General features: G+C 54.9%; 2 protein-coding genes and 1 pseudogene across 2 annotated transcripts; 2 read left to right on the top strand and 1 right to left on the bottom strand.

Moving 5' to 3' along the window:
- The first annotated feature begins 156 nt into the window (after positions 1-156).
- Positions 157-10689, top strand: LOC136157662 (serine/threonine-protein kinase BRSK1-like). Its single transcript, XM_065919478.1, has 10 exons — positions 157-191; positions 2744-2841; positions 3059-3218; positions 3444-3504; positions 4017-4383; positions 4859-4907; positions 5001-5124; positions 5838-6036; positions 9116-9205; positions 10535-10689. Exons 1-10 carry the CDS (start codon positions 157-159, stop codon positions 10687-10689), a joined length of 1338 nt encoding a protein of 445 aa, XP_065775550.1.
- Positions 10690-11312: 623 nt separating this feature from the next.
- Positions 11313-19167, bottom strand: LOC136158949 (modulator of macroautophagy TMEM150B-like). Its single transcript, XM_065920802.1, has 7 exons — positions 19160-19167; positions 18735-18810; positions 17064-17123; positions 16926-16993; positions 16626-16753; positions 14099-14282; positions 11313-11512 (listed from the first exon to the last, which is right to left on the bottom strand). The coding sequence occupies exons 2-7, from the start codon at positions 18800-18802 to the stop codon at positions 11313-11315; spliced, it is 708 nt and encodes a 235-aa protein (XP_065776874.1). The 5' UTR covers positions 18803-18810; positions 19160-19167.
- Positions 19168-20237: 1070 nt separating this feature from the next.
- Positions 20238-21945, top strand: LOC136161748 (elongation factor 1-alpha 1 pseudogene; annotated as a pseudogene).
- Positions 21946-27422: the final 5477 nt, after the last annotated feature.

Here is a 27422-nt window from a genome sequence, read left to right as displayed (position 1 = left end):
TCTGTCTTGGTATTTCCCTTGAGGTGGCTGTCAAGCTGTGGATGGGACATCATCCTCTGAAAACTCAGTTCAGATGGGAGGGCTGTTTATGGGGTGGTTTATTCACATGACTGTCAGACTATCGGAGGAAGATTCAGTCCCTCTCTAGCTGCCGGCATGAGGCCTCCCTACCTCGTAGATTTCGCCATGAGGTGGCTGCAATGACCTTTTGACGCAGTGCTGAGTTCCTCTAGAGGACTGAGTGATGCCACAGAGGATGGTGTCTCTGATATCCTAGCCATGGACTTGCAGTCATTTCTGCAAAATCCTGTTGGTTACAGAGCTCAGCCCTGTTCATTGTGGAAAGGCGGGGGGGGGGGGGGGGGGCGGGGGGGGGTGTGGGGTGCGGAGTGAAGGTCATCTTGGGGGCTGGCCACCATGGTGTGAATCCCTTGCAGAATTTTGAGCCTGATGAGGATGATTTTACAGATAGATGTGTATGTGCATATGTGCATATGCACAGGTATGCATATCTATATACAGATATAGGAATATGTATATAAATTAGCATATGTACTGCCTATATTTTATTCAATTATTATATGCATTTTGCTCCTTGGAAGGAAAACTATGACAGACCTAGACAGCATATTGAAAAGTAGAGACATCACTTCGCTGACAAAGGTCCATGATCAAAGCTATGGTTTTTCCAGTAGTCATGTAAAGATGTGAGAGTTAGACCCTAAAGAAGGCTGAGCAAAAAAAAAAAAAAAAATTGATGCTTTCAAACTGTGGGGCTGAAGAAGGCGCTTGAGAGTATCTTGGACAGCAAGGAGATCAAACTAGCCCATCCTAAAGGAAATTAACCTTGAATATTCAGACTTAAACTGAAGAAAGTAGGGAAAGCCATTAGACCATTCAGGTATGACCTAAATCAAATCCCTTGCGATTATGCAGTGGAAGTGACAAATAGATTCAAGGGATTAGATCTGATAGACAGAGTGCCTGAAGAACTATGGACGGAGGTTCGTGACACTGTACAGGAGGCAGTGACGAAGACCATCCTCAAGAAAAAGAAATGCAAAAAGGCAAAATGGTAGTCTGAGGAGGCCTTACAAATAGCTGAGAAAAGAAAAGATGCAAAAAGCAAAGGAGAAAAGGAAAGATATATCCATTCGAATGGAGAGTTCCAAAGAATAGCAAGAGAGATAAGAAAACCTTCCTCAGTGATCAGGGCAAAGAAACAGACGAAAACAATAGAATGGGAAAGACTAGAGATCTCTTCAAAAAAAATTAGAGATACCAAGGGAACATTTCACGCAAAGATGGGCTCAATAAAGGACAGAAATGGTATGGACCTAACAGAAGCAGAAGATATTAAGAAGAGGTGGCAAGAATACACAAAAGAACTATACAAAAAAGATCTTCATGACCCAGATAATCATGATGGTGTGATCACTCACCTAGAACCAGACATTCTGGAATGCAAAGTCAAGTGGGCCTTAGAAAGCATCACTACGAACAAGGCTAGTGGAGGTGATGGAATTCCAGTTGAGCTATTTCAAATCCTAAAAGATACTGTGATAGTGTTGCACTTAATGCCAGCAAATTTGGAAAACTCAGCAGTGGCCACAGGACTGGAAAAAGTCATTTTCATTCCAATCTCAAAGAAAGGCAATGGCAAAGAGTGCTCAAACTACTGCACAATTGCACTCATCCCACACACTAGCAAAACAATGCTCAAAATCCTCCAAGCCAGGCTTCAACAGTACATGAACCATGAACGTCCAGATGTTTAAGCTGGATTTAGAAAAGGCAGAGGAATCAGAAATTGCCAACATCTGTTGGATCATTGAAAAAGCAAGAAGTACAGAACAGACTTTTGAACTCTGTGGGAGAAGGTGAGGGTGGGATATTTCGAAAGAACAGCATGTATATTATCTGTGGTGAAACAGATCACCAGTCCAGGTGGGATGCATGAGTCAAGTGCTCGGGCCTGGTACACTGGGAAGACCAGAGGAGTCGGGTGGAGAGGGATGTGGGAGGGGGGATCGGGATGGGGAATACGTGTAACTCTATGACTGATTCATATCAATGAATGATAAAACCCACTGGAAAAAAAATAAATAAATAAATAAAATGAAAAAAAAAAAAAAGAAAGAAAAAGCAAGAGAGTTCCAGAAAAACATCTACTTCTGCTTTACTGACTACACTAAAGCCTTTGTATGGATCACAACAAACTGGAAAGCTCTTCAAGAGACCAGTGGGGAGAAGAAGGGATGCTGAAAGGTATGAAGAGCTGCTGAGGACGACTCAGCACCTGACATGGTGCTTAGGCACAGTACGTGCTCAGAGGCTGAAGTCAAAGTGTTAGTGTTCAGTGGTGTCCGACACGTTGCCACCGCATGGACTGTAGCCCGCCAGGCCCCTCTGTCCACGGGATTCTCCAGGCAGGAATGCTGGGGTGGGGTGCTGTTCTCCAGGGGACCTTCCCACCCAGGTGTTGAAGCTGGGTGTCCTGCAGTGCTGGCAGACTTTACCGTCTGAGCCACATCAGCGTCACTATTACATCATTCAGTAAAATGAGGCTGAGCTGTATACTGAGACCAAGGGGCCAACCCTAGTGATACCTAGGAAAGTGCAGCCATCGGCAGAGAGTCTGAGTGCACTGAGCCCCACAGAGCCACAGACACAAGGAGGGAATGAGACCAACCCTGGGACCTGACCTCTGACCCCAGTGCTCTCCTGCCCCCACCCCACTCAGGGAGAACCAAGAGAAGATGATATACTACCTGCTTTTGGATCGGAAGGAGCGGTACCCCAGCTGTGAGGATCAGGACCTGCCTCCCCGGAATGATGTTGGTGAGAAGGGCAGGCGGGGGAGTCCAGACCCCAGATTCCCCAGGGAGGGACGGAGGGGCTGCAGGCTTTGAGCTTCTATCTTTAGACTCCCTGACTTGCCCCGAGACCCTTGTCAAAGCCCCTCTTCACTCTGAGCCTCAGTGTCCGCGTCTGTATGAGTGTCATGCCCAGCTGCACCAGTGCACCCACTGATCAGGATGATACTCTCGGCCCGCAGACCCACCTCGGAAGCGTGTGGATTCCCCCATGCTGAGCCGTCACGGTAAGCGGCGGCCACAGCGGGAGTCCATGGAGGTCCTGAGCATCACAGATGCTGGGGGTGGTGGCTCCCCAGTGCCCACTCGACGGGCCCTGGAGATGGCCCAGCACAGCCAGAGGTGGGAGCCCCTGCCCCTCCACTGGAATGCACAGCCCTGGGTGGAGAGAGAGTTCAGGGCTCCAACGCTGTGGCCACCTCAGAGGTGCTGCGTGACTGGGACAAGTCTCCTTCCCTCTCTGGGCCTCATTTCCTCATCTTGAAGGAGTGTGGAAGGGAGAAGACATCCGAGCCTTCTGAAACCCTCCCACCTGATTTTTTTCCCCTTAATCTTTTCTGGAAACAGATCCCGCAGTGTCAGTGGAGCCTCCACTGGTCTGTCGTCCAGTCCTCTGAGCAGCCCAAGGGTAAGGCCAGGTCCCAGATGGGTTAAGGGGGGTAAGGGAATGAAGACCCTGTGGAGCAAAGCTGAAGCAGCAGAAATTATAATTCCCATGAAGTCCTGGGACATTGCCTCCTTGTCCCCAAAGAGCCAAAGACCCAAGGCCTCTTTGGAATCCTAGTCCAGACCGCCCATTTCCCACGTCATTTCCCATGTGGGGTTTTCAGTGCGCTTCAAGGGTCCCATTTGTTCATTTAGCTAAAGTTAGTAGAGCACCTCCTCTGTTCTTGTCACTGCTGGATTTACAGTCCCTGAGCATGAGAGAAAAAGTCCCTGCCCCCAACTCAGCAGTGGGGGTGGGGTGGGGGTGTTGGGGAAATTATTGGACTGCAAGTTCCATCCTGCTTTGGGGTGCACCGTGTGTGTGTGTGTGTGTGTGTGTGTGTGTGTGTGCTCGCGCGAGCACGCGCCTGTGGGGCTCCTAGGATGTCCTGGGAGTCGGAGTCCACTCTCTCACTCGACTCCACTGCTCTACAGAGTCCAGTATTTTCCTTCTCGCCGGAGCCCACTGGAGATGAGGCCCGGGGTGGGGGCTCACTGACTTCTAAAACGCAGACGCTGCCTTCTCGGGGCCCCAGGGGTGGGGGTGCCGGGGAGCAGCCCCCGCCCCCGAGTGCCCGCTCCACACCCCTGCCCGGCCCCCCTGGCTCCCCGCGCTCCTCCGGGGGGACCCCTTTGCACTCGCCCCTGCACACGCCCCGGGCCAGCCCCACTGGGACCCCAGGGACAACGCCGCCCCCCAGCCCTGGCGGCGGAGTCGGGGGAGCCGCCTGGAGGAGTCGTCTCAACTCCATCCGCAACAGTTTCCTGGGCTCCCCCCGCTTTCACCGGCGCAAGATGCAGGGTACGGGGGTCCTTGGAGCGTGAAGGGTGTGGGACGTGTACTCCTGAGTCCTAATGTGGGGCGGGGGGCGGGGATCCAACATCTGGGTCCCCAGGAAGGACCAGGCTGGGGGCCTGGACTCCCACGACCTATGAGAAGATGCTGTTGGGAGCAGAGGTTAAGGTGCTGGGGAGAGGCGAGGTCGGGCCTCCAACTCTGGAGGAGGAGCTCGTCAGAAGGCCATCCCCCTTCAGTGCCGTGGCTCACCTTCCCATTGGCTCATGGCGAACAAGCTCCACCCCCAGGAGGCGTGGCCCAACCAGGGAGGGGCCACATCCCTGGGGAGAACGTCACGCAGCGCACATGCCTTCTGGGGTTTAACTGCTGGGAAGTGGACCGACTCCGGGGTCTGGAATCCCTGGGTGGAGGTCCCTGCTGGCCTGTGTGCTGGGCACCAGGTGATGGACACGTGCTGACCTTGCTCTGTCTTCCCCAGTCCCCACTGCCGAGGAGATGTCCAGTTTGACGCCAGAGTCCTCTCCAGAGTGAGTCTGACAGGGAAGGGAAGAGAGTGGATGGAAGGGGCGATTCCGTTAGCCTCCTCCCAACCCACCTCCAACCTATCTGTTCCCACTCAGGCTGGCCAAACGCTCTTGGTTCGGGAACTTCATCTCCTTGGACAAAGAAGAACAAATATTCCTCGTGCTGAAGGATAAACCTCTCAGCAGCATCAAAGCGGACATTGTCCACGCCTTCCTGTCGGTGAGGGGCGTGGGTCCCCATGCACCCTGGCTTCCACAGAACTACAAATCCCAGCAGCCTCTGGGGTCCACCTCCTTAGTGCTGGCCTGGGGTCCACCTGGGGCTCATGGGATTTGTAGTTTCTTAGCCAGAGTTGGTTGTGGTCACTGTGGAGACAAGAAGCCAGGTGTATCGCGCCCTGGGGCCTGGAAGTGAGAAATGAGATCCGGAATTACTATTCCCTGCATGTTAGCATCTACTGAGGACTAGTGAGTTGCCATTCCCCTACCACCAGGTCTGAGATTGGCAAAAGGAACTCTCAATACTTCTTCTAGTGCACTCTGGGGTTGTCTGCTGGGTCCTGTGGTTCTTTGCCCAAGGAGCTCATGGGACTTAACGTTTCTGAGACAGATGCGACTTGGGCAGGGTTTGTGGAAGAAGGAAGGAATTCGTTGAAGGTGGTCCTGGGGCCTGGGGCTGGCACCACATGTGAAAGTCCATATTACCATGGGATTCAGTAGCTCAGCCATTTTTCTGATGCCCTGTTTATAAGATAGAGAAAACTATAAATCCCAGCAGGCAGTGGGGCCTCTAATGCCTCTTCTGTTATCCTTTCCCCCTGGTGGCTGAGGGGACTGGTGTTTCCTGGGGCAGAGCTGGTCAAGGGCTGCTTATCTGTGCCTTGGAGTCAGGTCACTGAAATCACCCTCTCCTCTTGCTCCCGTCCCTGTCAGATCCCCAGCCTGAGTCACAGCGTGCTGTCACAGACCAGCTTCAGGGCTGAGTACAAGGCCAGCGGTGGCCCCTCCGTCTTCCAGAAGCCCGTCCGCTTCCAGGTGGACATCAGCTCCTCTGAGGGTCCAGAACCCTCCCCCCGGCGGGACGGCAGCGGTGGTGGTGGCATCTACTCAGTCACCTTTACGCTCATCTCCGGTAAGCGTCCCGTGCCGCGGCTGCCCCCTGCTCTGTGGGATGCTCAAGACCGCTGAGGGTAGCAGTCCTCTAAAGTTTCAGGTTATCAAAGTCTGAAGGGGCTAGTTTAGACAGACATTCCCCAAACATAATTATCCCCAAAGAGTTTACCTAAAGGCACTTATTTATGTCTATTTTATTAACTGAAAAGTTTTATCATATCTAGTTATTTTTCTTGTGGACAAACTTTGTAACAGGAATAATAAGATCTTATTTATTTGATTTCTAGGAAGCCTAGATACAATAAAAATACTATGCTTAATGTTGATGACTCTAGAAACATGTCTGTATTAATTAATGCAACAAACTTAAGCTAAATTTAGTACCAGGTATTAATGCTATACTGAATGGTTCCCAGTGCATGCAAACCTGAAAGTCATTAGGGTTAGTTTCTTTTCCATTTCTGAGCATTTACATAAGTGCCTATTTTCCTGTAAGCCAATAAATAGAGTTTATTTACAGATTAATTTTGGCAGTAAGAGACATCTACAGCACACACATAGTTGCCATACAAATGCACCAATAGACACCCCATAGTTTCCATTTCAGAATTTTAGCCAGGAGTCAGTTACAATAATGTAAAACACAACAGTTAGAAAAGAGGTTGGATTCAGATCCCCTGTCTCCCTTTTGTTCTCTCTTTCAGAGTTACCTTGCCTTCAATTTTCAGTTTCCGTTTTACATTTTTAAAAATTATTTTTCAATATTCATTTGCCTATTTATCTGGCTTTGTCCCGTGTCAGTTGCAAGGCACGAGATCCTTGCTGCTGCACACGGACTCTGGTTGTGATGTCCTGGCTCAATCCTTGCTCCGACGCACACGGGGTCTCAGTTCCCCGACTAGGGATTGAACCTGTGTCCCCTGCATTGGCAGGCAGAGTCTAAACCACAGATGCCCCCGGGGAAATCCCTCAATGAGGCATTTTTGGAATTTGGAAAACTTTGGGGGCTTCTGCATACGTATGAAAATAGGAAAATGTGATGAGAGCTCGCTAACATTTTATAATTTAGGAGTTTTTCCAATCCGAAAGATCCAAGAAGCTGGCCCTACAAATATTTTCCCTGCTAACCTAATTTTTAAAAAGAGGAAAAACTCTTACCACTGTTGTTTCCAGTACACCCTGCAGGCAGAGGTCCAGGAGACTGCAGGCTTTTAACTGTGTGTGAAAAATCCGTTGTAGGGTGCTGAAAAGACCTATGTTGGCCATTTCAGGGCAGGATTTCCTTTCATTCTCAATTAAGTGGTTGCAAGCATACATAAGCCCAGCTAGTATTCCCATCAGTGGCTGTCTGTACAGGAGCTGTTTGGCCTTTGAGGCGCAATTTCCCATTATTAATTTTGTAGCCTAATTCAGATATTCAGATAAAACCTAAGCAACTTTCTGAGGGCCCTGTGGCAAATCGCCTGCGTGCTGCTTCCGAATCTAGCAAGGAGTTACCCTGGCTTACTTTTTTCAACTTTTTACGTGTTTTAATTAAAAGATACTTTTTGGCTGCGCTGGGACTTTGTTGCTGGGCATGGGCTTTCTCTGGTTGCAGGGGTGGGGGCTGCTCTCTGCTTGCGGTCCTCGGGCTTCTCACTGTGATGGCATCTCTTGTTTGGGAGCGCGGGCTCGGGGGCTTGCGGGCCTCAGTAGTTGCAGCCCACAGGCTTAGTTGCTCCGTGGCATGTGCGATCTCCCAGACCAGGGACCGGATGGGGGCCCCTGCCTGGTAAGCTGGATTCTTAACCACTGGACCGTCAGGGAAGCCCCCAAGGCTGCTCTTGACGCTTGTTTCTCCCAGGTCTCACACCGCCTCCCTTCCCTAATTAACAACTGCTTGAATCTGCCCCTTGGAACTCAGGCAAGGTCATGAAGGCTGAAGGAAGGCTGTTTCCTAAAATCAGAGAAATGGGGGACACAGAGAGGCTTTGTGCCCAGGAGCCCCACAGGGCCCTGCTTGGTATCATTAAGAGCTGAACAACTCAGGCTCTCCTTTCACTTGCAAAAGTTTCTTGTCAAGCCATATAGCAACTTGTTTAATTTTGAATTTAAGTCAGATTTAACAAAAACCCAGCCAGTAATGTTTCCCTGGGTCTCTTGCCCAGGTCCTGCCTAGGAAATGCACTGAAGCCCCTTCAGATTTCAAGCCTTAAGTGAAAACAGTGCAAATAAAATTCTCAGGATCATCACTCAAACAGTGAGCGCTGGGTAGCAGGAGAACTCATCAGAACACCTGAGAAGTACCGAGAAGCCCGGCGGGCCCGTGCTGGTTCTGGCGGACTCCCGGTGCCCTCTGGTGGGTGCCTGTCATATCCAGCCAGTTAGCCCAGCACGGCACATGAAAAGATGAATCCGTTGATTTAAGAAAAACATGGAGGGACTTCCTTGGCGGTCGAGTGGTTGAGTGGTTGAGAATTTGTCTGCCCATGCAGGGGACACAGGTTCAATCCCTGTTCCGGGAGGATCCCACATGCCACGGAGCAAGTAGGCCGGTCTGCCACCACTATTGAGCCGTGCTCTGCAACAGAAGAAACCACTGCAGTGAGCACCGCAACTAGAGAGTGGCCCCCGCCCCCAAAACTAGAGGGAAAGGCACGCACAGCAGGGAAGACCCAGTGAAGCCAAGAATAAATAAATCTTTTAAAAAAAGAAAAAAAAATAAAAAGAAAAAAAGAAAAAAATGGACAATTTTATTCGAGTCAAACTGAGTACTATAAGCCAGGAGCAGCCGTTCAGAAAGTCTGAGAACTGTTCTGCTCATGAGCGGTCCACACGCCGTTATATGCGTTTGTGAGACAGAGGGCCATACATGAAATGATGCGTTACTGACAGTTTGCACGATCCAGGTGCAGAGCGAGTTGTGGGTCATGGGTCGTCGTCAGGATTAGGAAGGTTACCTCCTAAGCAGGCGTGCTCAATGCAGGGGTGCGACAGAGACACACCAGGGGGGAGAGGAGGCCCAAACGGGCGGAGAACACTGTTCCTGTTTGCATTTTTCCCCTCTTGCCGGAAAACATGGATCTTGCTTCATCGGTCTGTTGCCCTGCCCCTTGCAGGTCCCAGCCGCCGGTTCAAGCGGGTGGTGGAGACCATCCAGGCCCAGCTGCTGAGCACACACGACCAGCCGTCCGTCCAGGCCTTGGCAGGTGGGAGGCACTTGGGGCACCCGCGGGGGCAGGGCAGTGGGGCGGAGGGGGCACTTCTGGTGGCCAAGCGGGACAGGGGCTTGTGTTACCGGCGAGGCTTCAGCTGCAGGGCTCCCAGGGAACCGGGCCTTCCCGAGCCTGAGAAGGGCTCGCCACGGAGGGAGGGAACCTCCAGGGTCCCTTAGGGGCCACCGGTCTCTTGTTGGAGGTGGTGGCTCTCCCTGCCACCGAAGGCTTTCGACCTATGTTCTGGAGGAGGGCGACCAACTGTCCTGAGGTTCCCGACACCAAGGACTGTCAGTGCTAAAACCAGGATGAGGTGGTCTTTGTCTCACAGAGCCTTCTGGCCCTGCTGGGCCTGGCTTTCACAGCCTCGGGCCTCTCCCCGGGAGGGGGTGAGGTCTGTGCTCCGGGGGGAAGGGGCTTCTCTGTGCCCACCTGGTCGTCAGGAGGGGAGTCCCCTAGCCACCAGGGATCAAGGACGTCAAGGTCGCAGACAAACTCCGTGGTTCCTACAACATCAATTAATTATCACGCAGCCCTGGGGTCAGAGGTCCGACACAGACGAACGGGGCTAGCCTCGAGTGGAGGGCCGCCCCGATAGGCAGGTAGAGGAATTCTGCCCTGTGAGTCTGCTTCTCCAGGGGGACCAGAAGCCAGGAAGGCCCCCTGAACCTCGCTAGACCCGGCTGCCAAGGAAAGGTGGCCTTGACGACCAGAGTTCCTTAAAGGGCACACCTTCAGAGATGTAGGACCCGCAGGGACCCGGGGTCCGAGACGCGTGCCTTATACGGGCAGTGGGGCAGTGCGGGACCTCCGACTGAGCCCCGGAGGGGCAGCCCTGGGGGTTGCTATGGCAGCACGGCCTCCAGCGTCAGTGTCTCTTAAGGGGTGGTCTCTGGTACGGGACCTCAGGCCTTGTTTCGGGCCCCACGGAAACTGCTGCCTGACCACTGGGAATCAGCCCCGGCCAGGTCTGGCGGGTGGCCCAGTCATGCAGGCGCTGCGGGAGAGCCAGAACAACCTGGTGGGGGCTCCCCAAGGCTCCCAAAGGGAAGGGGGCGCTTTGGCCCCGATACGGGGCCTCGCAGAGTGCAGTAACCAGAGTCTCGGCTGTCTCCTGAGCTGGGCCCACCAGGACGCCCCAGGGCTTGGTCTGGTCTCCACGGCCACGGGCTGCAGGGTTGCGCCCTGTTGGTGCAGGGCCGGCAGCCTCGTGGTGGTTGGTGTGAGTGAGCCCTGGCAGCCGCCCCCCGCCCCCTCACCACCAGAGGGGTGGCACCCCTTCCTGAGGCCTGACCGCTCCCCCCCCCTGCCCCTGCACACAAGAGAAGAACGGGGCCCAGACCCGGCCCGCCGGGACCCCACCCCGAAGCCTGCAGCCCGCGCCCAGCTGCCCAGACCCGGAGCTGACCAGCTCTCCCCGCCGAGGCCCCCCCAAGGACAAGAAGCTCCTGGCCACCAACGGGAGCCCCCTGCCCTGACCCCAGGGGCCGGGGAGGAGGGGCGCCCCCTCCACCCCCCTTCCCTGCCCCCCCAACTGTGAATCTGTAAATAGGCCCCAAGGCGTCCGTGGGGAGGGGGGAGTCACAACACACCCGGCCCTGCCCTTGGAGGATGGGGCTCCGGGGGCCATGCCCAACGAGGGGGGGTTTCTGGGGGACTGCGGGTGGGGGAGCCGTTTCTATTTTATTTATTGATTAATTTATTATTTTATTTATTGATCAGTCTGTCTGCGGGGTGGGGTGGGGGAGGGACAGGGGCTGGTTCGGGTGGCTTAGCAGATCCGGACGGACAGGGCCGTCCGTCCTTGTGTGCCCAACTCCCCCTTCCTGGGCCCGCCCTGCCCCCCCAGTCCTCTCCCTCTCCCCCCACGACCTTCTGTACGGATTTGCTCTCCGGAAGGAATTCTGATTTCGCGTGATCCTGCCTGCGTCCGTGTCTCTGATTCCGCCGGCGGCAGCAACAACAAAAAATTAACAATAATAATAATAATAAATATCCTTGATCAGGGATGGCTGGCTGGCCTTGGCCTCTCGCTTCCTGGGTGGCCCCGACTGCGGGGGCGGAACCAGACGGCAGGGACCGGAGGTGTGAGGACGGCTGTTCAGAGCTGCAGGTGCAGGGAGGTGGGGGAGTCCGGCGGGGGCCGGAGGCTGCCAGAGCCCGGCTGGAGACGCAGGGTGCAGCCGTCCAGGCGGGAGAAGTCCACGGCGAGGAGGCCGAAGAGGATGAACAGCAGCATGGCGACGACCCACTCGCAGATGGCCGAGACGGAGCGCATGGACCAGGACTGCAGGACGACCACTGGGGCCAGGTCAAGGGCGCACGGCCGCAGGGAGGAGCGGGAGCTGGCGGGGCGCCCAGGGGCCCGACAGGCGGGCCCGCCCCGACACGCCCACCCCGCCCCAGCCGGAGCAGCCCCGCTCGCCGCGCAGCCTCTCCGCTCCGCAGCAACTCCTCCCAGACGCTCTCAGAGGGGCCCTCCTCGTCCCGCTCTGTCTCAGTCGCTTCCCAAACATTTCCCGTCGCACGTTCCTCCTGTTTGCGGCAGCACTCCCACCGTCTCAAAAATCCTCCCACCTCCAACACCGCAGGGTGTCCTAAAGCTACTCTCTAAAGAATTCGCATGCAATGCTGGAGACCTGGGTTCAATCCCTGGGTAGGGAAGATCCCCTGGAGGAGGGAATGACCACCACTCCGGTATTATTGCCTGGAGAATCCCCATGGACGCAGGAGCCTGGCGGGCTACAGTCCCTGGGGCCACAGAGTCGTGTCGGCTCAGCCGTGTGGACTGAGCAACTAACACTAAAGTTGCCCTCGCTCCCCGCCCCCAGCCTGAGGCTGTGCTGGCAACTGTCTCCCCCACCCGTGGCTCACAAGCCCCTCCTGCTCAGTCGCAAGCAAAGGCTCACCTTCTTCCTAAACCCTCTTCCTCTTTCCGGGAGTCCCTACCTCCATGACTACCCCATCCACTCCGGTGCCCCAGCCCCCTCCCATCTCCGCCCCCTGTCCAGCTGGTCACTCCAAGTCTTGTCTGTCTTGCTCATCTCTTTCTGGTCTGGCGTCTCTGCAGACCAGCCTTATCCCTTCTCCAGCTCCGCAGTCCCAGCTGTTTATAAAATGTTTCTGTGACCACTGGCCAACACACACCCCCAGCTCCGGCCTGGCAGAGACGCCCCTCATTTTCTGGGACCACCGCCCACCTCACTGAAGTGCTCCTCGTCTCGGCCAACCCAGCTCCGACTCACCTCTCCTAGATCAGACTAGACATCGTTTCGTTCATGCAAGGATTTTTAGACAGTGAGGAAGGCCAGTACCATCCCCTAGCTCCACTGATCCTCAGACAAAATGTGAGCCCCCAAACACAAGTGCTGACCTCAGCCCTGACCTTGTATCTCCCCTGCTCACAAGCTTTCTGGGGCTTCCTGTTGCCCTCAGGCAGAAGCCCAAGCCTGTAACCCCTCACTTTTCCCCAGGAGAGCCTGACCTCTGGCCCTGCCAGCAGCCTTTTCGCCTCCCCTGGGCAGCTTTCCTCCCCCCTCACCCCCACCCCGCAACCATGTACTTGAAGAGGCAGCCCCCCCACCCGGCACCAACCTCCCAACACAGGCCAGTTCTGCAAGACCAGCTCAAAGCATAGCATGTCTCACAGCCCTCCGTGGCCATCCAGCCCTTACCACGCTCAGCTGACCATCCTACAGTCCCATCTCCCCCGCCTCCCCACAGTCAAGGGATGTTTGGGGCCCCCAGGACGAGGACCCTGTAGCCAAACGGATCATGAGCACAGGCGGGGCTTTAGAGGAGCCGCCTGGACCTCGTGGTCAGTTTTGCCCACCACCACGGAGGACCTGTGCTAGTTCTGCAGCTGCAGTTGCAGAAGGCTGAGTTCAGGAGCAGCCCTTCCCGCCCGTTTCATGGGATCCAATCCGCTGCTCTGGGAAACCGGATCACCACCTCCAATTTGCTGGGAAAGTGGATCCAAGTCTCCGAAGGGATCTACTGAGGGCAGCCCACCCAGGGCCTCGCTGGATCCCCTTAGCCTCCTCTGGATGCCAATGACCTCTCGGGCACCCCTTCCCTCCTGTCCCCACAGGGGGCAGCCGGCCCCAGGGCTGACCCCGCTCTCCCTCAGGGCGCTCTGCTAATCAGTAGCAATCACTGTTCTGATAAAGGCAAGGCCATTCCACACATAACGGAAACTGGGACTCTGAGACTGGTTTGGCTCGAGAAGCGGGTTGGAGTCGAGGCTCCACCCAGAGGCATGCTGGTAAACGTGTGACAACCAGCTCTGATTTGTAAAACACGTCAGTTTCTGGGGAGAAACCACGGCCATCTCCACCGTTTCAAGCTGCTAGCATGGCTTCCCAGGTGGTGCTAGTGGTAAAGACCTGGACTGCACATACAGGAGACCTAAGAGATGCAGGTTCGACCCCTGGGACAGGAAGATCCCCCGGAGGAGGGCATGGCAACCCACTCCAGTATTCTTGCCTGGAGAATCCCATGGACAGAGGAGTCTGGTGAACTACAGTCCATGGGAGTCACAGAGAGTCAGACACGACGGAGCACAGTCACAACATTGACTGTTCACTTGTTCTGTGCCAGGCACCCATCTAAGCACCTCACATGCTCCTTCATTCCTCACATTCCTTGCCATCATCCTCATCTGATAGATGAGGAACCCAAAGCACCAGGAAGTTAGGAAAGAAGAGGAGGCCCCCCATCCCCCACCCCCAGCTAGTACACTGAGGTGGTGGGATTCCAACCCGGGACTCACTGACAATCCTCTGTAACGCTGGACGGAGACCGAGGAGGAGGAAGGAAGGGGCACCCAGGACGGCGCAGAGCAGACCCACCCCATCGGAGAGCCACCCCCACTCCAGGGAAGGATACTGGCCGCCTCGAGGACGAAGCAGGCGCTGCAGAGCACCAGGCGGAGTGGCCCGATCCAGGGAGCCCCAGGCTGGGGCAGGGTCTTCATGCGCCAGGAGAGGAAGAGCTGCAGCCAGAAGTATATGATCCCCACGAAGAAGGCCAGGAAGGCGCCTGTCAAGTGCGTGGGCCGCTGATTCTTCTCCTGGAAGGAGGAGGGTGCAGAGTTGAGGGGCGGACGTGCGGAGAGCCAGGGGCCAGGCCCACCACCACGGGCTGTGCCGGGAATCTGCCTGCCATACCCGGCGACAGGCGTGTTGACTCGGTGCACTGGCTGATTATTGTCCGCTCCACCCACGAGGGCCCCCATTTAAAGCTGGTGTTTCTGGAGAAGGAAATGGCAACCCACTCCAGGACTCTTGCCTAGAAAATTCCATGGATGGAGGAGCGTGGTGGGCTACAGTCCATGGGGTCACAAAGAGTGGGACACGACTGAGCGACTTTTCACTTTCACTTCTCCAAAGGTAGTTACTTTTTCACTTATCTTTTAACAGAGCTCACTTTAAAAAAAAATAATAATAAAAATAAACTGCTGTTCCTACTGGCACCTCTATCTCTAAAACAGTGCCTGGCACATGGTGCATGCTAAGTGGCTTCTGTCCCGGGTAACTCTTTTCGGTCCCATGAACTGTAACTCACCAGGCTCCTCTGTCCATGGGATTCTTCAGGCAAGAATACAGGAGTGGGTTGCCATGCCCTCCTCCAGGGGATCTTCCCAACCCAGGGATCCAAGCCCCCATCTCTTGTGTCTCCTCCATTGGCAAGTGAGTTCTTTACCTCCAGTGCCACCTGGGAGGCATAATAGAGCCTCGCAAATATTAGGAGAATAAATACTTCATTCTCAGCCTTGGTGGGAGAGAGCAGATTATTGCCACTGCCGCTGCTGCTACTAAGTCGCTTCAGTCGCGTCTGACTCTGTGCGACCCCATAGACGGCAGCCCACCAGGCTCCCCCGTCCCTGGGATTCTCCAGGCAAGAAGGGGGTAAAAATTAGTTCCTGGAGGTTGAAGAAAAAAAAAAACAACTTAAATATTGCAATAGTTTGTGCCTTACTGATATCATTTGTATTATACTTAAGATATTTAATATGAAATATTTCATGGGTAACCCACCGCACTGTTCTTGCCTGGAGAGTCCCAGGGACGGGCGAGCCTGGTGGGCTGCCGTCTATGGGGTCGCACAGAGTCGGACACGACAAAAGCGACTTAGCAGCAGCAGCATTTCATGGGTGAAGGGATGATTAGGAGAAAATGTCTAAAAGAGGCTCCTGGAGAATTCCCCGGTGGTTCATTGGTTAGGAATCAGCACTTCAGGGCTGCCCTGGTGGCTTAGACGGTAAAGAATCTGCCTGCAATGCAGGAGACCTGGGTTTCATCCCTGGGTGGGGAAGATCCCCTGGAGAGGGGAACGTCTACCCACTCCAGTATTCTTGCCTGGAGAATCCCACGGACAGAGGAGCTTGGTGGGCTACAGTCCCTGGGGTCGCACAGAGTCTGACAGGACCCAGAAACTAACACTTTCACTTTCACTTCTTTCAGTGCTTGGACCTCAGAGGACACAGGTTCAGTCCCTAGTGGGGAACTAAGATCCTGCATGCCAAGTGGAGTAGCCAAAAAAGAAAAAAACGAAAGCTTCTGAGTGGAGGGCAATCATGATTACAGAAAAAGAAAGCTTAAGGAACACGGGAATACATCAGTGAGTGAGTGAGTTGCTATGCAAATATGATGTGGAATTTTTACCAAGTTGTAGGCAGCCTCTTGTCTAAACACTGTGAAGCTCCCCTGGCCCTTTGGTAGGAGAAGTTTGGCGTCAGAGGTAATCACAATAGAAAAATAAAAAGATAAATCAGAAAGATTTCTCCTATCACTCATCCATTTACTTATTCTACCAATACCTACTGAGCTTCGTGGTTAAGAATGTGGGCTCTAAGAATCAAGGAATCTGGGTTCATCTCTGACCACCAAGAACCTGGTAACAGAGAAATATCTGCGGCATTTGCCCAAAAAGAACCTCCCGGGAGTTCTTGCGGAGATGGGTTAAAATAACCCAGCACGATGTAAAGCTAGTGCCTCCCGCAGAGTGAGCACCCATCCACAGGCCGGTCCAGCGGTCAGGACTCCGCGATGTCACCCCCAAGGGTCTGGGTTCTATTGGTCTGGGAATTAGTATCCTCCGCTAAGCCGAGCGGTGGCGGCCAAAAAAAAAAAAAAAAATAGAAAGCCGAGATATTTCATCATTAGACGGAGGGGTACGGCAGTGAATTACCCCAGACTCCTAGGGGTCCACGGAATGATTACAAAGAGCCTCCTGCGCGATCTCTACTCAGAGAGCGGAACTCATCACTGCATCCACGGCCCAAGAGCCACAGAGAAATACAAGTCCCAGGAGGCCGTGCGGGGAGCAGCCCTTCTCGACGGGGACTCTGCGCCCCGCAGCATGCTGGGAGTTGTAGTCCCACACTCCGGCGGGCTGGCCTACCCCGTCTCACCTGGAAATTGCCCACTATGGAGGTGCCCAAGGCACAGAGCAGCCCCGTCCACAGGATCACCTGGTTAGGCCACTTTCGGACGCCCCAGTCCCGAAGCTGGTAGTAACGCAGAATGCAGATCCAGGCGGCTGGGAGGAGAGGGAAGTGGGTGGGAGACGGGAGCCCCAGACTTGGGGGTAGGGCGTGGGTCCAGGGGTGGGAGCCCAACTCCAGGATCTGGTGGGGCGGAGGAGGCAGGGACCCCGACGGTCCTGGCTGGGCGGGACTAGCACCTCATGAAGGCACGCGCAGAGCGTTTACCCAAAGCGGCTCCGAAGTTGAGCACCTGGCTGAAGATGCAGCTCTGGGGAGGCGCGTTTCCACACACACTGGGGGAAGAGAAAGGCTCACCTCCTTGCTCCCTCCCGACCCCGGCCTCCCCGCCGGCGCCGCGACTACCTGATGTACGGGAAGCCTTCGGTGAGGTTCACGGCCTTGTTAACCACAGCCAGCGAGAACCTGGGGGCGGGACGCCAAGGTGAAAGGAGGGGTTGCCACGACCCTTTCCCTTCTGTTTCAAGCATCAACCCGGGCTCCTCGCTCCCTCTCTCTCAGGCCCAGGAGACCAGTGCCAGCCCCTCCTCCAGACCCGGGGGTCCAGACCGAACCCCAGACCCTCCTGCCTCAGACCCTGGGGTCAGATCTCCAGCCACTCCTCCAGACCCGGGGGTCCAGGCCCCCGGCCCCTCCTCCCTCAGACATGAGTCCAGACCCCCAGCCCACCTCCCTCAGACCCGGGAGTCCAGACCGAACCCCAGACCATCCTGCCTCAGACCCGGGGGTCCAGGCCCCCAACCCCTCCTGCCTCAGACCCGGGGGTCCAGGCCCCCAGTCCCCGCTCCGTCAGACTCAGGGGTGCAGACCCCCAGCACCTCCAACCCGGGGGTCCAGGCCCCCAACCCCTCTTTCCTCAGACCTGGGGGTCCAGGCCCCCAGTCCCCGCTCCCTCAGACTCAGAGGTGCAGACCCCCAGCACCTCCAACCCGGGGGTCCAGACCCCCAGCCCCTCCTCCAGCCCTTCCCCCAGGCCCCCAGCCCCTCCTCCAGCCCTTCCTCCAGGCCCCGAGCCCATCCTCCAGACCCTGGTCCAGCCCCGGGGGTCCAGGCCCTCGGCCCCTCCTCCAGACCCTGGTCCAGACCCGGGGGTCCAGGCCCCCAGCCCTTCCTCCAGACCCTGGTCCAGACCCGGGGTTCCAGACCCCCAGCCCCTCCTCCAGACCCTGGTCCAGACCCGGGGGTCCAGGCCCCCAGCCCCTCCTCCAGACCCTGGTCCAGCCCCGGGGGTCCAGGCCCTTGGCCCCTCCTCCAGACCCTGGTCCAGACCCGGGGTTCCAGACCCCCAGCCCTTCCTCCAGACCCTGGTCCAGACCCGGGGGTCCAGGCCCTCGGCCCCTCCTCCCTCAGACCCGGGGGTCCAGGCCACCAGCCCCTCCTCCAGACCCTGGTCCAGCCCCGGGGGTCCAGGCCCTTGGCCCCTCCTCCAGACCCTGGTCCAGACCCGGGGTTCCAGACCCCCAGCCCCTCCTCCAGACCCTGGTCCAGCCCCGGGGGTCCAGGCCCTCGGCCCCTCCTCCCTCAGACCCGGGGGTCCAGACCCCCAGCCCCTCCTCCAGCCCTTCCTCCAGACCCCCAGCCCCTCCTCCAGACCCTGGTCCAGACCTGGAGGTCCAGGCCCTCGGCCCCTCCTCCCTCAGACCTGGGGTCCTGGCCCCCAGCCCTTCTTGGCTCAGACGCAGGCATGTCTCCTGCCTCTAACACTCACGCGGTCCATTCCCTGGTGGTACAGTGGGCGGGAATCTGCCTGTCCATGCAGGGGACGCAGGTTCCATCTCTGGTCCCAGCAGATCCCACAGGCTGCCGGGGACAAAACCCGCGTGTGCGCCACGACTCCTGAGCCTGCTGCAGCTACTGAAGCCCAAGCGCCTAGAGCCGGCGCTCTGCAGTCAGAGCAGCCACCACAAAGAAGAGTCGCCCGGCTGACCGCAGCTAGAGAAAGCCTGCGGACAGCAGCGAAGACCCAGCACAGCCTAACATAAGTAAATAAATGGAAGAACACAGACACTAACTCACACGGTCCAGATGCCAGCAATAGCCCCGAAGGCCAGGCAGATGGGCAGCAGAGACAAGTATCCCCACATGCCGGGGTCTGCAGGGGAGGAGAGGGGAAGGGACTGAGGCCAGCGCTGCCTCTGCGTCTCTGTCCCAGGTGAGGAACCGGCCCTGAGGGTTCAGGTGTGTCGTATTCTGGGACCGTCTTTGAGGCCCTTTTTGGCTCCCAGGCATAAATAGTGGCCAAGTGTTCAGGATGATAGCACCAGCTCTCTGCTTGGGGCACTTTCGCTTTTTTTTTTTTTGCAGTCCTTTATCCTGATGTCCCAGTGTCTCTTGGCTGTCCTGCCCCCACCCAGCTCCCAAGTCTCTCCAGCCCCTCCCCCAGTGCCAACATCTGCCCGCCTGCCTCCACCTCCCCCCACACCCCTCTGCCAGATGCTCACCGGTCCAGGCTCTCTCAGGCTCTCTCGGTCCTGGGGCCGCGTGAGAGTTTGGGGAAGAAGGCTGAGCGGTGGGGGCAGGACTGTCCGCTCCCCAGCAGAGCCAAAGTCCATGATCGAACGCCAGCAGAACACTGTCAGGTCAAGAGGGTGACCTCCGCTGTCCCGGGACTTCACCCTCAAACTAACTGCGCTTTCGGTCTCAGTTCGGACCGTGGCTTAGCTCCCAGGGCCCTCCAGCTCCCTTCCTCCAGCTTTCTAGCTTCAGCTTTCAGGCTCCCAGGCGGGGAGACCTCCCCAAGAACCAGAAATCTGAGCCTCCGGCTCTGTCCATCCTTCCTCCCTGGGGGGCCCAGAAGTCCGGACCTCCAGCCTCTTCCAGAGCACGCGCCATTGTTTCCAGCCCCTGCGGTCTAGCGTCCCCGCTGTTCCCTCCTTGGGGCCGAGAACCCAGGTCTGCGGGTGCCCGCTCTGCCGGGTGCCGTTTCTGTGTGGCCGCGGCGGGGGCGGGCCCGGACCTGGTGCCGGGATCCTGCCCACACTGGCCTCCCGTTCCCCACAGCCAGGGAGTGAGTGGGGAGGGTGATCCTTCGGAGAACGTCCCCGTCAGGAGACCCTCCCTCTCCAAAAACCACTGCTTCCTCTGACCATTTTCTTTTCTCTCCCACAGAACAGCTCTCGGCTTCCTGGCTTCCTCCCTTCTCACCACTCAGGTGCCTGGGCCCCGGCCCCCCTCCTGCGTCCCCAGGACCCGAGGGTCCAGGCCCCAGAAGTGCCAGCCACCCGCTCCCTCAGCTCCCACCTCTTTTGATATTTTTATAATTGAAATAAAATTCACATAAGATTAACCATTTTGCTTTATTTTATTGTGCTTTATTTAAGTTGTACTTTATTTGACTTTGATTGCATTATGGTTTGCGGCACGTCCTGGCTTGTTGGATCTTGGTTCCCCGACCAGGGATGGAACCTGGGGCCCGCGGCAGTGAGAGCACCCAGTCCTACCCGCTGGAGGGCCAGGGAATTCCCTAACCGTTTTAAGTTATACAGTTCAGCTTTTTTGCAATGGGTTTGCCGCCAGGACACAGGTGTCGTGAAAACCGCCATTAAACCTAAGCCCAAATGGAAAGGAGAAGACCCACATCAACATCGTTGTCACTGGGCACGTAGATTCAGGGAAGTCTACCCCGACTGGCCATCTGATCTACAAATGTGGCGGGATCGACAAGAGAACAATTGAGAAGTTCGAGAAGGAGGCTGCCGAGATGGGAAAGGGCTCCTTCAAATATGCCTGGGTCTTAGACAAACTGAAAGCTGAACGTGAGCGTGGTATCACCATTGATATCTCCCTGTGGAAATTTGAGACCAGCAAGTACTATGTTACCATCATTGATGCCCCAGGACACAGAGACTTCATCAAAAACATGATTGCAGGCACATCCCAGGCTGACTGTGCTGTCCTGATTGTTGCTGCTGGTGTTGGTGAATTTGAAGCCGGTATCTCCAAGAACGGGCAGACCCGTGAGCATGCCATTCTGGCTTACACTCTGGGTGTGAAACAACTAATTGTTGGAGTTAACAAAATGGATTCCACTGAGCCACCCTATAGCCAGAAGAGATACGAGGAAATTGTTAAGGAAGTCAGCAGCTACATTAAGAAAATTGGCTACAACCCCGACACAGTAGCATTTGTGCCAATTTCTGGCTGGAATGGTGACAACATGCTGGAGCCAAGTGCTAACATGCCATGGTTCAAGGGATGGAAAGTCACCCGTAAGGACGGCAATGCCAGTGGAACCACCCTGCTTGAAGCTCTGGATTGCATCCTGCCACCAACTCGCCCAACTGACAAACCCTTGCGTTTGCCTCTCCAGGATGTCTACAAAATTGGTGGTATTGGACTGCCCTGTGGGTCGTGTGGAGACTGGTGTTCTCAAACCTGGCATGGTGCTCACCTTTGCTCCAGTCACTGTAACAACTGAAGTGAAGTCTGTAGAAATGCACCATGAAGCATTGAGTGAAGCCCTTCCAGGGGACAACGTGGGCTTCAATGTCAAGAACGTGTCTGTCAAAGATGTCCGTCGTGGCAATGTGGCTGGTGACAGCAAAAATGATCCACCCATGGAAGCTGCTGGCTTCACAGCTCAGGTGATTATTTTGAACCATCCAGGCCAAATCAGTGCTGGATATGCACCTGTGCTGGATTGTCACACAGCTCACATCACTTGCAAGTTTGCTGAGCTGAAGGAGAAGATTGATCGTTGTTCTGGGAAAAAGCTGGAAGATGGCCCTAAATTCTTGAAATCTGGTGACGCTGCTATTGTTGGTATGGTTCCTGGAAAGCCTGTGTGTGTCGGGAACTTCTCTGATTATCCTCCCCTGGGCTGTTTTGCTGTGCGTGACATGAGACAGACAGTCGCTGTGGGTGTCATCAAGGCAGTGGACAAGAAGGCAGCTGGAGCTGGCAAGGTCACCAAGTCTGCTCAGAAAGCTCAGAAGGCTAAATGAATATTATCCCCAACACCCGCCACCCCAGTCTTACTCAGTGGTGAAAGAACTGTCTCAGAACTGTTTGTCTCAATTGGCCATTTAAGTTTGATAGTAAAAGACTAGTTAATGATAACAATGCATCGTAAAACCTTCAGAAGGAAAGGAGAAAGTTTTTGTGGACCATATGTTTTGTGTGTGGCATTTTAAGTTCTTAGTTTTTAAAATCAGTACTTTTTAATGAAAACAACTTCACCAAAAATCTGTCACAGAATTTGAGACCCATTAAAAAAAAGTTTAATGAGAAAAATAAATAAATAAATTATACAGTTCAGGGACATTTAGCTCATTCACAGTGTTTAGAAACCAGTACCGATAGCTCATTCTAGAACTTTTTCACTACCCCAGGAGGAAGCCCCTTACCAGTTAAGCTGACACCCCCAACTCCCTCCTCCCCACACCTCAACCCCTTGGCCACATCCAAACTGCTTCCTGTCTCTATAGATTTGGCACGTCTGGACATTTCATATAAATGGTGTGTGCCTTTTCGTGTCTGGCTTCTCTCACTGTGCGTGATGTTTCTGAGGTTCATCCATGTTCCCAGGTGGGTAAAGAACCCGCCTGCCAGTGCAGGAGACCTCAGAAACATGGGTTCGATCCCTGCGTGGGGAAGACCAGGGTTCTTGCCTGGATAATCCCACGGACAGAGGAGCCTGCCGGGCTACCGTCCATGGGGTCACAGAGAGTCGGACACGACTAAAGTGATTTAGCATGACAGCATGTTGTAGCACAGGTCAATGCTTCGTGCCTTTCCGTGGCTAAAGAATATTTCATCAACGCCCCCCATCACGGGGACTTCTGAAGCCCGCTTCTCTCGTCCCTTGCACTTCAGGAGGGTTTTCAGCTCTCAGATTCCTTGAGAGCAAAGACGAGAGAGCAGAGAAACAGACAGACAGGGATCACGGGTATTCCTTGAAGGCGGAGGCCCAGTGACCAATGAAGAACGAGATTTCTCGGGTCTTCCCTGGTGATCCAGTGGTGAGGACTCTGCGCTTCCACTGCTGGGGGCACGGGTTGGAGCCCTGGTCCGGGAGCTAAGATCCCACAGGGTGCAGGGTGCAGTAAAAAAAAAAAAAGGCAGAACTCGAGATGTTACAGTAGTGCAGAGCAGGGCAGGGTGGGCCCAGAAGGGGAAGTGGGTAACCAGCAATGGTGGCCAGTGCCTGTCTGGCTGTGGGGAGGTTTAGGACAATCTCACAAGCCGTGCTGAGAGGAGGCAGGCGAGCTACAGGAAGGCTTTCTCAGCAGGGCCCAGGTGGTTCCTGAAACCTGGCCCCTGAGGGTTGAGTGCTTCTGTCTTTTGACCAAAATAGAAACGGCTAACCTGCGAGTTTCCATTGTATCTGGGGTCATGCTGAGTCCTGTGGCCCTTGAGACCGCCTCTCAGGGAGTTCTCAGGATCTGATACCAGCATATCAGTAATTTTGCAAAAGGGATTTGGGCAGCCCAACAGATATCTCCTTAGAAGGTTGCTGCTAGTCACAAGGCACGGATACCTTAGTTAATGACTTCAGTGCTTTTCGAAGCAGAAGAAGATGCAAGAATTTGGACTGGTAACATTTTTTTCCTGAAAATATCTGAAGGCCTGTTCTTCCAGTTTTCTCAGAGTGCAGAGCGCCTCATCCAAGGGTGTTAAAGGTTAGCGACTCCAGTTAAAGGTGGGTTAGAGGTTAGTGACTCTGGTGGCTAACCCCTCCATGCGTCTAGACTCAGGTGGAGAGCGACATTCCTTAGGGGGCAGTCTGCTGGGCTCCAGAGTGTGGGACCCACTAGGAGAAATGAGCCAGGACCCTAAGTTGTTAGTCATCATTAAGGGCTTGGGTGTTATCCTGAGAGTACTGGGGAGCCAAGGAAGGTTCCTGAGCAGGGAAGAGAGAGGTGCTGACACTGGTGGTGTGTAGCCATGAAAGAGACGTAATACGTGTTAACTCATCTTATGTGTCAGGCCCTGCCCTGTGTTAACTGGGCTCCCCTGCTGCTCCCGTGCTCCACGGGGGTCAACTCACTAACTCTCACGACAGCCTGAGTTGTCAGTGCTGGAGTTATTCACCAGATCCCCTAATCCTCATGAAAGTAGAATTCCTGGTTTCTTGACTCACTTCTACATCACACACACACACACACACACACACACACACACACACACACATGCACACAGCCCAGCGATCTTGAGGATGAAGCACCTGGAATAATTCCACGCTTCACACCTCTAAGCTATACCCCAGAAGATCCAGAACGTTCAACTCCGCAAGCAGCTCCGTGAGATTGCTTTCGAATTCCACCTCTGCCAGTTAAGAGCTGGGTGCCCGTAGAGAGCACTGCGACGTTTGTGCCAGTAAACCACAAGCATAGTGGCTTAAGGCAACACAGATTTGTTAGCTTCTGGCTCTAGAGGTCAGAAGTCGGGAACGAGTCTTTGTCCCCGTAGGCTGAAATCAAGGGGCGGGCAGGGCTGCGTTCCTTCTGGAGGACCCGTTTCCTCGTCTTTCCCAGCTTCTGGTGGTGCCCACATTCCTTGGCTCGCGGTGCCTACCTCCCTCTGTGGTTATGTTGGGCTCACCCTAAAAATCCAGAACAACCTCCCCATCTCAAGACCCTTAATTTAACCTCATCTGCAAAGTCCCTTTCGCCGTGGAAGGTACCACAGCCACCCGTCCTGGAGATCAGGATGGACCCAGGGAGGGCGGCGGGGTGGGGGTGCTGGACACTACCCGGGGCTCACCCCCGCCGGGAGCAGCGACCCCCCACACGCACCTTGCCCCGTCTCTGCTAGTGCCTGTCTCATTCCTGCTCCTCTTTCTTTCTTTCTTTCTTTTTTTAAATGCATCTTAGGTTACCAACTTCTCTGTATCCTAGCTTATGGCTTAATTTCTTTTTTAAGTATTTATTCACTTATTTGGCTGTACCAGTCTTAGTTGCAGCATGTGGGGTCTTTAGTGGGGGCCTGACAAGTCTTGGTGGTGGCGTGTGGGATTTAGTTCCCTGACCAGGGATGGAATCCATGCCAGCTCGGCATTCGAAGTGTGGCGTCTCAGCCTCTGGACCACGAGGGGAGTCCCTCGCGTGTCTCTATCAAAAGGAAATAAAGATGCCGACCTCCAGGTGATCCTAGGCAAAACACAAACCCCCGCTCGACACTTCCCATGGTCTGGGCCTTGGTACCCACACGCCCACATTGGCACAGAGGCTAGGCTGACGGGTGTCCCCTGCAGCGCCTGAAGCAGCCTCGGGACACCCCTGCGAGGACCCAGGGGCAGGGAAAGGCAGCTCTGGGGGCTGCTTTCAATGTGGGCACCAGGCTTGGCCCATGTCCACATGCAGGCTGGGGGCCTGGAATCTTCTGGATCTTTCTGCTACCCTGGTTCAGCTGAGGGGAGGAGGCCCCAGAGGTCTTCCTCTGGGTGAGACCACACTACACTTTCGCTTTCAGGAATCTTTCCCTTCCGCTCGGTGGTCGGATCATTTTCTCCAGAAAAGGGAAACCGCCCACTTCGGGGATGGAGGCATTCAGGCGTTTGTCTTCTCATCTGTAAAAGCGAGGGTCATAATGGTGCCTCCGTCATGGGGTTCAGGAGCGAGTCCACCCGGCTTCCCTGGTGGCTCGGTGGTAAAGAATCCGCCTACCATTGCAGGAGACGCGGGCTCCATCCCTGGTCCGGGAAGATCCCACAGGCCGCAGAGCAGCAAAGCCGGTGAGCCGCGACTCCTGAGCCGGTGCTCTAGAGCCCAGGAGTCACAACTGCTGAAGCCTTCACGCCTAGAGCCTGTGCTCCGCAAAAGTGAGTAACCCCGCCCCCCCATGCCACAGCTAGACAAGAAGCCCGCACAGCAGTGGAGACCCAGAGCAGCCAAAATTAAATAAATACATAATATACGCGTGCACACACACACACATACGGGCTTCTTTGGTGGCGCAACAGTAAAGAATCTGCGTGCAATGCAGGAGACGTGGGTTTCATCCTTGGGTCGGGAAGATCCCCTGGAGGAGGAAATGGCAATCCACTCCAGTACTCTTGCCTGGAGAATCCCCATGGACAGAGGAGCCTGGCGGGCCACAGTCCATAGGGTCACAAAACGTCAGATGTAGCGACTGAAGTGACTGAGCACGCGGGCGCGCACACACACACAGAGGACATGTTTATATATAAGGAGTGAGGTCACGGAGGGACTTGAGCGGTCCTGGCACATAGCGAAAGCAGCACATGGTTCAGTCTTCAGGTTGACGGCTCCTCCAGGAGGTGTTCAGAACCCCCACTCAGCCTCCTGCACCGCTGAGAGGTTGGGCTGCTCTGTAGGGTGGGGAGCTGGATCTCAGAGCAAGAGGCTTAGCGGCGTGGCTGGCTATTCCAGGAAGCAGATGCTGCGGCGTTAGCAATGCAAGGGATTTTTTGAGATGACATCAGTGTTTCTGAACTGTGGTGCTGGAGAAGACTCTTGGGAGTCCCTTGGACGGCAAGGAGATCCAACCAGTCCATCCTGAAGGAAATCAACCCTGAATATTCACTGGAAGCACTGATGCTGAAGCTAAAGCTCCCATACTTTGGCCACCTGATGTAAAGAGCTGGCTCATTGGAAAAGCCCCTGATGCTGGGAGAGATTGAAGGCAGGAGAAGGGGGTGACAGAGGATGAGATGGCTGGATGGTATCACCGATTTGATGGACATGAGATTGAACAAGCTCCAGGAGTTGGTGATGGACAGGGAGGCCTGGCGTGCTGCAGTCCATGGGGTCGCAAAGAGTCAGACACGACTGAGCCACTGAACAAGTGAAAGATAAAGATGAGGAAGAACAGGAGGAGGCAGGAAGTCATTCTGCCACCTGTGAAAGGAAAGGCAGGAAGATAGTATAGCTAGGAAGAGCCTGAGACCATGCACCTGCAAGATCCCTCAGCCCGAGGGGAGAGGCAGTGCAAAGATTCACTGTGGACTAATCCATGGGAACAGAAAGCAGATTAGCGGTTGCCGGATGGGTGCGGAGTGATTGCTTAATCACTACCTCTCAGGGTGGTGAAAATGTTTGGAACTTGATAGACATGATCTCGAGACAAGACTGATACTAAATGCTACTTAAAATACTTAAAAGGAATGATTTTGTGTTCTGTGAATTGTTTCTCTTTTCATTTTCTTTTTGGCCACACAGCGTGCATGTGGGATTTGTTTCCCCACCAGGGGCAGAACCAGTGACCCCTGCAGTGGAAGCTGAGTCCCAACCACTGAACCACCAGGGAAGTCCTGTGTTGCCTGAATTTTATCTCAATTCAAAGTTAAAAAAAAAAAAAAAAAAAAAGGAAGGGAGAAAGAGAGATCAAGAAAGAAACAGGGAGGAGTAGACGGAGGGGGCCTCAGCTCAGGTGGCGCTGGTGGTAAAGAACCCGCCTGCCAATGTAGGAGACATAAGCGAGGCAGGTTCAATCCCTGGGTTGGGACGATTCCCTGGAGAAGGAAATGGCAACCCACTCCAGTGTTCTTGCCTGGAGAATGCCATGGACAGAGGAGCCTGGCGGCAGTCAGATAGGACTGAACGACTAACACTTCACTTTCAGAGGGAGGGGGAGAAGGGGGGGAAGGGAAGAAGGAAAAAAAGGAAAAACAAGAGAGATTGCTATTAGATGAGTCCCACATTGGATGGAAGTGGTCAGGCCCTAGCACGGCCCCCACCCTAAGGCTTACTCATTGGTTGAGGGCTGCCTGGAAAGAAACTTGATTAAAACAAAACAAAACAA

This window comes from Muntiacus reevesi, chromosome 2, assembly GCF_963930625.1.
Source record: "Muntiacus reevesi chromosome 2, mMunRee1.1, whole genome shotgun sequence".
Classification (NCBI taxonomy): Eukaryota; Metazoa; Chordata; class Mammalia; order Artiodactyla; family Cervidae; genus Muntiacus; species Muntiacus reevesi.
The sequence above is the reverse complement of the archived record's forward strand: the minus strand, read 5'-3'. Positions and strand labels throughout refer to the sequence as shown.